This window comes from Vanacampus margaritifer, chromosome 4 (genome assembly GCF_051991255.1).
Source record: "Vanacampus margaritifer isolate UIUO_Vmar chromosome 4, RoL_Vmar_1.0, whole genome shotgun sequence".
NCBI lineage: Eukaryota > Metazoa > Chordata > Actinopteri > Syngnathiformes > Syngnathidae > Vanacampus > Vanacampus margaritifer.
The window spans coordinates 26,558,496-26,566,844 of NC_135435.1; the positions used below are offsets into that span (position 1 = coordinate 26,558,496).

An 8,349-nucleotide genomic window follows, 5' to 3' on the forward strand; every position below is an offset into this window, starting at 1 on the left:
TATCGAGGAAAAGCAAAATTAACCACACTGGACCTGTGCTTCTCAACCGTGGGAGTACACAAGTGACTTTAAAACAACTGCCAGGTCTGTTCTAAAAGTACACTTAGTTTTCCTAGGTAAACCTACCCACACCCCCTCCACATTATATTTTATCCCATCCCACCGGAGACTCCAGAAGAGAGCGGCTATCTTAAGATGAAGGGGAAAAGAAAAATTAAATAAAGAGTGTTTTTCTAATCCATTGCCTCAGTGGTCTCTCAAGTGTGGGAGCAATTTCAATATAATATATGGCAGAGGATGTGATAAGACACAGGCCTGTTATGCACATCAGTGTGTTTGCGTGCTTGAGTGTGTGTGTGTCTTTCTCAGAGGAAGGGTGTTTCAAGGTTTGGACAAATGCAAGATTGTCACGCTCACAAAAGAGAAGAGGCTCTGGCTCGAATGGACTAAATCCTATGCCTGGAATACACAATGAAATTACACCCACCCACCCACACACATAAATCTGCCTGAATTATGCAGACTGAGACCATCCCTGGAAGAATTCATTTTAAAGATCCACTCCAGCAACATTGTTGATATGCATAAACACGACCATAACAACTCAAAGGGAGCTAAACAATACCACAAATTCACGCAGTTCAAATTATTATATACTCACAGTTTCATGTCTTTTATGGCTACCATACATTTGAAACAAGGTTGAATCATTCATTTATAGGATGTTTATGATTCAAATTAAATGGAGTGACTTTTAAACATTGTTTAAAAATCATGCAATCACATTGCTGATGGTATACATTTACCAAAAGAGAAGACCCTTCCCAAATAGCAAAGGCTGAGAACCCATTTTACCCCTTGAAAAACGTACTTAAACTCACAGCAGAACGCTGCCACCCAAAGGCAGCGTTTACTTCCTCCATGTGGCATCTGTCACAATCTCCCACTTGGCCTTCCTACCACCTGCACCCTATTACCATAAAATTCCCCTCTTTCATCAAGTCAAATGTCTGTTCAATTAAAATTACAATTTATTCAAACAGCTGATGTGATCATTTATGGACGGCTAAACATCTCTACAAGCTTGGAGAAAATGAGTGCAACTTCCCCAAAGAATCTGCGGTGCTGAAGTGCTGAAACTCAACAATAGCTGGGTTTTCATGGGGCCTTGTATTATGATTAGAATAAATCCGAATGACTACACGAAATGAAAACGCTCCATATAAGCACCTCAATCGGAAAAGGCTGAATCCAAATGGAATTTGATTCTGATTCACAAGGGTGTCTTTTATGTAAGGTTTTTCTTTTACCAATCTGAACGAGCATCGGAATAGCTAAGGCGCGGTCTGTGCGTGCTCCGTTTTTGACGTAAATGCGTCGTGATGTCGTCGCTTAAACACTTTAAAATGGCGGCATCTTACCAAGTACTTAGAACTTGTCTTTATCAAGCTATTGCTTTAATATCTTAATATTTATACTATCACAACTACTGTCTTTAATAGATGAATGAACGTGATGTTTACATCGATCACACAGCTGATCTGCTTAACGTAGTCGAGCATGTAAACGTCAGATCGGAATGGATCCATGTCACGTGTGAACAGATCTTCATTTGGAATGATTTCAATCAGAATGACAAAAACATGCTTCCATGTAATGAGAAATAAAATCCCCACCTGTACCGTTCATAAAGCACATCGCATGACATAGAGCATGCTCTTTCTTGAGTCACAGCCAACCTTCAGAGCTTTGAGGAATTTTGCAACAGATTGGTTTTAACCTTCATCCTGGACTAAGTAATTCCCTTCAACGCCTTAAGCAGTATTAAGCATCATTACTGTGCGTATCATTCATCTACTTATCCCAGGAATTCTCCTTGCAAATAAAATGTAGCTCTCCACTGGGCTGGTTGCTGGCCCAATTGTGACAATGATAAGGCAAGGCAAGCTCTGCTGATATGCTGGTGTTATTCCTCTCTCCTAGCAATAGGCCAAGCGGTGCCTCTAAGCCGGTATGCGGCTTTAAAACATCATGAGAGACCAGGAGCAGTGTTGCGAGTGCTTTGCAGGTTTGCAGGGTGACGGTGGTAGGCATGCAGCTGGATGCGAACCCAGCTACACCAAGTTGCCCTTGTGAAACTGAATGAGCAGGCGATATGCTCTTCCACTTCATGAATTTATTTTTCCTTCACTAGCAACTGTAGTGACAGATGGGCTGTGAGGCCCGGGGATCGATGAAGGAGGAATTTTGTCTTTGTTTCCTGACATCTTTCTCCATTGCCACTTTGCTCTGACTCGGGTTACTTACTGTCCACATAAAGGGAGAACGGTGGCAGGGTGGAGATGAAAATGATATGCTTCTGTAAAGCCTCTGAAGAAACTTAATGCCTCAAGGCGACTCCCTCTACATTGGTTTCTCTTGAATAATACAATAGAGCACCCTACATAGTTCACACTTTCAGGGGACCCACTTAAAACAAGATACCACGGAGTGCCTTTGTTGCTGCTCCTGCTAGTTTTTTCTACTACAATTCGGAAGAAGGATGAGAAAAGAGTGCACGCAGTGAGTGTGCAGAAATCTTATGCAGCATAATTCATCATCACAAAATTAGAAGGAAAAAAATAGTCACAAATGACCCCGTTCCTCTGATGAGGAAGTCCGACTAACGCTCTTTGTGCTGGCCTTTGCCCTTTGCAGCTGGCTCATAATAGAAGCAGGGTTGAGAGTGAGAACAACAGACAGTGGCTTTCTTCCCTGGTGGGAACACGTCACAATTGATCGCGGTCAACATCACAGAAATGTCCAGCTCTTACAGGGGGTACAAACCACAACGGACAGCTTAACTAAGAGGCAAACGACATTGGCGAACTGGACAATACAAACATTAATTAATACAACAGGAGACTTAAGATAACAAAAATCAAGTTAGAAAATGTTGTGATGAAATACTCTAGAATAAATCTCACATTATACTAAGATAACTACACCTCAAGTGGACGACACAAAACAATGATGCTAGACAAGAAAAAGAAAAACACGACGACGAAAGACTTGATCTGTTAAAAACTGACCATTGTCCTAGCATTACGTAGCGCTGCAGGCCTTAATCCCCGTCTGACACAACAGACTTCTAATGAGCTTAAGGCCAAAAGCCTCAGAGAATTTCACACATTAGAGACTTATATACCTACATACGCCACACAAAGATGCTTAAAGTAGCTGTAAAAAAATATCTTCAATCAGCTAATCTCTCCGTGGTTAATTCGAACAGAATTAATTCTAAATCTTAACAACTGTGATGAATGGAAATTACAATACAAGTAGTAAATACTAGTTTCTGACCGCCATTCAGGATGACTTAATATAGAACATCATATAGCCTACATATTACTTTTTTCTGTGTACGGAAGAGTATTGCATTTCCCTACCACATCCCCTTAAATTAGTTGAAAACTCTACATTGCCCATCGATGTAAACATGGATAACCGTCTACAAGTGGGTTGCGATAAGACCAGGGTGCCTTGCTCAAGTCAGCTGGGACCGACCTAGTTACGTTAAAATTGAATAAATACGCTTACATTGGAAGGTGGTTATTATGCAACGGTTGAAAATGTTGCTATTGTGCTAGATTTTGCGAGAATGCAGCTTGGTCAAATTGATGATTGTTGAAAAACCTGATTTGAAAAGCCGGCCGTGACATATTTCAAACGCAAATCATTTGTGTGGATGTCACTAGATCAGCTGTGAGAGGGAACGGCAATATTTAATCCTTCTAATGCGCTTTGATTTTACCCCTCTCTCGTTCCTCTCTGCCTTTGGTTTCTTTTATCTTTCATTGTACAAGACAAGTCATGTTGACAAGACCTGGACGCTTCATGAAGTCGGCCACGTGGAAGTGGGAATAACAGTGTAGGAGAGTAGGGCAATTCCCCTTACCTGTATGATGGACATGCGGTTAGTAGGTGTGTCTGTGGTGCTGGTGACTGGGCCTGTGAAGCTGGTGTGGCATCCCACGTGGCCTTGGGGCACGCTGAGGTTATTGGAAGTGGGCTTAAGGTACATGACCTCTGACCTTGGTGAGCTGAGTGGCAGGCGTGTCTGGTAGTCAAAGTACATGGGAGAGGTGGCCAAGGAAGGACTGCTTACCACATTCATCACATTCATGGCATCCCGCTCCTCCACCTCGCTTTGCACCAGCATGATGTCGTTCTTGTTAATTTTCTTTTTCTTGCTTTTCCCCAGTTGTGGATGGGAATATTCTGCTATGCGACAGTTGTAGGTTCGTATCTCCTTGTTTTCCCGCTTGCATTTGACCGCGATGGTGACCATGGCAGCCAGAAGCATGATTGATATTATACTGAGAGTCACAATGAGAGGCAGCGACATGTCCCAGTTCTGATTGTCGTCAACATGCAGGAGTCCATCAGCAGGCTGTCCATTGGATGCCTTGATGATAAGCCGAGCCGCCGCGGTCAGGCTTGGCTTGCCATGGTCTGATACACGGATAATAAGCTCGACAATGGGAGTTACATTATCCCAGAATGGGTGGGCTGTTCGCACTTCGCCGGTCACTGGATCTATATCAAAAAGGCGCTCTTCATTCCCATCCGTGATTTCATAGGTGAGCCTCCCGCTCTCACCATAGTCATTATCCACTGCTCTCACTGTGGTGACAATGTAGCCAACACCAACATTCCGCGGCACGTGGATTTCAGCGGTGTCATTTTGTAGAAGGGGTAGAACGATGACAGGTATGTTATCATTGACATCCAAAACACTGATGCGCACTGTAGCGTTGCTCTCTAGGTGTGGCGATCCAGAATCTCGGGCAAGAACCTTGAAATCAAAATATTTAATTTGCTCATAGTTGAACGACCTCACTGCATATATGGCTCCGTTGGCAGCGTTCACATTTACATACGTATTGACATCACCTCCGCTCACGTTGGAGTTAACAATGCTGTAGTACACAGTGCCATTCTGGCCTAGATCTGGGTCATGTGCAAGGACATTACCCAAGAACTCTCCCGGGATGTTGTTCTCTGGTATCTGGAGAAGATAAACTGTCTTGGTAAAGCGGGGGACGTTGTCATTCTCATCCAGAATCTTTACAGTGAAGGATTTAGTGGTGTTTAGGGGAGGAATACCATTGTCTTTAGCCACGATGGTGACATTATACTCATCTTGCGTCTCTCTGTCCAATGGCCTGTCCGTCACAACTGTGTAGAAGTTATCGTAGTTCTCCTCTAGTTTAAAAGGGACATTACCCAGCACTCTGCATTGAAGCTGCCCGTTCCTGCCAGAGTCCTTGTCTGTGACACGAACCAATGCAATGACAGTGCCTGGAGGTGCTGCTTCGCTGATGGCTCCCTGTCTTACGGACACAAAGCCAATAGAGGGCCAGTTATCATTCCTGTCCAGCACTTTAACAGTGACTTTACAATGGCCTGGGATTGGATTGGGTCCGAGGTCCTTTGCCTGTACGTCAATCTCAATAACTGGGCTCTCCTCATAGTCTATTTCACCCTGAATCTTTATGACCCCTGTTCTGGTATCTATTGAGAACAGCTCCCGGATTCTCTCCGGGGCATAGCCACTAAAAGAATAGACTACTTGTCCATTGTTGCCTTCATCGGGATCTGTGGCGTTTAAATTGATCAAGACTTTACCAGGAGGGGAATTTTCGGGAATTTCAACAACATAGGAGGGCTGATCAAACACAGGGCTGTTGTCATTTGAATCAATAACTTTAACATTTATCTGCATGGTACCTGACCTTGGATATTCCCCGCCATCAGTGGCTGACAATATAAGAGTGTGATGGCTTCTTTCTTCCCGGTCCAATGGTCTTTGAATAACCAGTTCTGGGAACTTAGTTCCATCCCCGCGGGATTTTACCTCCAAGGAAAATAGATTGTAGTCATCGCGTGTTATCTGATAGGTTTTCAGACCATTTTCGCCTGCATCTGGATCATGTGCACTGGTCAAAGGAAAGCGCGTCCCTGGAACTGCATTTTCAGATATGTCAATATCAATCTGATCCGAAGGGAAAATGGGCGAGTTGTCATTAATGTCTTGGATGTCTATTTTGATCATGCAGATCTCCTTGTCATTGGCGAACACTTCCATTGAGAGCTGGCACTTTGGGTTTCTCTTGCACAATGTTTCTCTGTCAATGCGTTGCTTTGTATAGAGTAGTCCACTCTGTGGGTCAACATCGATGAGATGGGGTGCTGAATTTTCCAACACCCTGAAGTTGGCTTTCTTTCCCTGCCCTCCCTGCCCAATCTGTTCCAGTCCAAGTCTGGCATCTTTGGCAATGTTTCCAATTACTGTTCCCGGACCTTGTTCCTCTGGGACAGAGTAATTCAAGTTTTTCAATGTCAGGGCTTGAGCCCATAAGAGGAGGAAAAAGAAAATAGAAAGATACATCCCCACTTCGTAGTAGCGGCAAAAATCTGTGTTGTCTATGTTCCGCCTTTGACCTGTTGATATCTTGTTAAATCGGTGTATTATTACTTAGGATCAAATGAAGAGTCCTGTTCATCATGTGAGGTCTTGGCATTTGTCTTGGTAGATTGTGTGTGATCTGTTGCGCTCCTCCTCTGCCTCTCCCGGCAATCTGTGGTGCTGAACGCCTAATTCATATTCCACGGAGCACTCAGACTCATCTGAGCAATGATCATGAGCCACTCTCCAAATTGAATACTCATTGTGAACAAAATTTGATACCACCTAGAAGGAAGCACAAAAAAATAGATATGTTATGTTTATGTCGGTTAGTTAGTGGAAGGTAGACAGAAAACATTGGACATTTTATCCGGGGGAAATAAGATCCACCATTGAGCCGAAATGGAAACAAGGCTCATATGTAATTCATCTCCACAATTATGGGGGGAGCTTGCCAATTAGTTAACCTTGGAAAGACACTGCACATTTCTGATACTCTGATAAATAATGATCCCCCCCTTGAATGTCACTTAATACTTAGATCACGGCAAATGTAACATTTAGAATGCATTTTGGAGTCAATCGCTAAACCTTTAAGCCCTACCTGGCCATTCACCTACAGTATATGTTGGGGGGTAGGGGGGGGGGGGGGTGGGGACTGGATGAATGCAGTCTAACTTTAATGATGTGGCGACTATGCGGGAACACAACAGGAGATTGGCCTATTGTGACGGCTATTTGAATAAGTGAGTATAAAATGAGCCTCTTACACGCATTAACAAATCCGCATAATCCGGATATTTAAAATGAGCCTCATAAAAATTCAAAAAACGAGCTGCCAGCCATCAGCAGAACCGTGTAATTCTCTCCTCTGGTGCTCTGTGTCTTTCTCTGCAAGACTCAACTGTAAAAGCTGTTGCTCCTCATACTCTTTAAAAAACGAGGATAAAGCTAGAGAACACACACACACACACACACACACAAGCACGATTTAAGGACACGTACACAAACAAAAGGTAACTTACCCATATAAATTGATATAATAATCCCAAAAACAGCACCAAAAAGAATTATAAAAAAAAAAGTAAAGATCCAAAAGTCAATTCCTAAATGGGTTTGGGTGAATTTGACCCCTTTAAAATGAGTTTGTATCCCGTTTGGTTGCAGGCTACAATGCACCGCAGTGTAAATAAATAAATAAATAAATGAAAACGGCTTCGGAAAAGTCTGACTGTGATGTCAATGAGCTCAAGTCCTCTCTGCTGTGTGATTAGGATGCAGAGGCTCGCCTTCTGGGAACAGTGAGTCACCTTTGTTCAAGAAACGACGGACATCCAGATGCGCGGCAAGGTAAGATCCAAAGTGAAAAGGGCGACCGGTCAATGGGTTCTGCCCGGTTCGAATCGGCAGCAGCGGCAGCAGCGGTGCGGTGTCCTTGCCCTTGCCCGGCGTCCTCATCCAAAGTGCGGAGGAGGGGAGAGGCAACAGTTCGCCCGCATTCTGGATCAACTCAATGTGCCGTTCCAACAGAACCGGCTAGTTCTCGGCTGTGCAAAGCAAGCTGTTACAAAGTGTGTTGTGCACGTTTGGACGGGTCCTGAGTTACAAGAGAGCTTCCGAGCATAGAATGAACTCCGTGCACGAACACGCTGCATTAAAACGTTGCCTGCGCTCACGAGGCAGCCAATCGCTTCGAGGGGGCGGGGCAAGAAGGAGGGATTCAAACGCAAGCACCAGCCCGGACTGCAAATGATGGGCTGCTCGTTGGCCACCCGCACTTCATGTTATTTTTCAAAAAAGGGAAAGAAAGAAAAACACCTCACTGCTCATTTAACGTCATTGTTGATACGATCCAATAAGCCAGCAGATGCTACGAAAAAGAAACGTCCGTTAAACCG

The 8,349-nt window shown here is 43.9% G+C and overlaps 1 protein-coding gene across 4 annotated transcripts in view; it reads right to left on the reverse strand.

The window, feature by feature from the left end:
• Positions 1 to 8,064, reverse strand: part of pcdh17 (protocadherin 17) — a 56,386-nt gene extending 48,322 nt beyond the window's left edge. For 2 of the 4 annotated variants that reach the window (XM_077564227.1, XM_077564225.1), the window contains exons 1-2: positions 7,477 to 8,064; positions 3,938 to 6,736 (exon numbers count right to left, since the gene is read on the reverse strand). In XM_077564227.1, coding sequence (XP_077420353.1) covers positions 3,938 to 6,433 — 2,496 coding nt within the window. In that variant the 5' untranslated portion in view covers positions 6,434 to 6,736; positions 7,477 to 8,064. The remainder of the gene's footprint in view (positions 1 to 3,937; positions 6,737 to 7,476) is intronic. The other 2 variants (XM_077564226.1, XM_077564228.1) reach the window with 2 other exon arrangements.
• Positions 8,065 to 8,349: the final 285 nt, after the last annotated feature.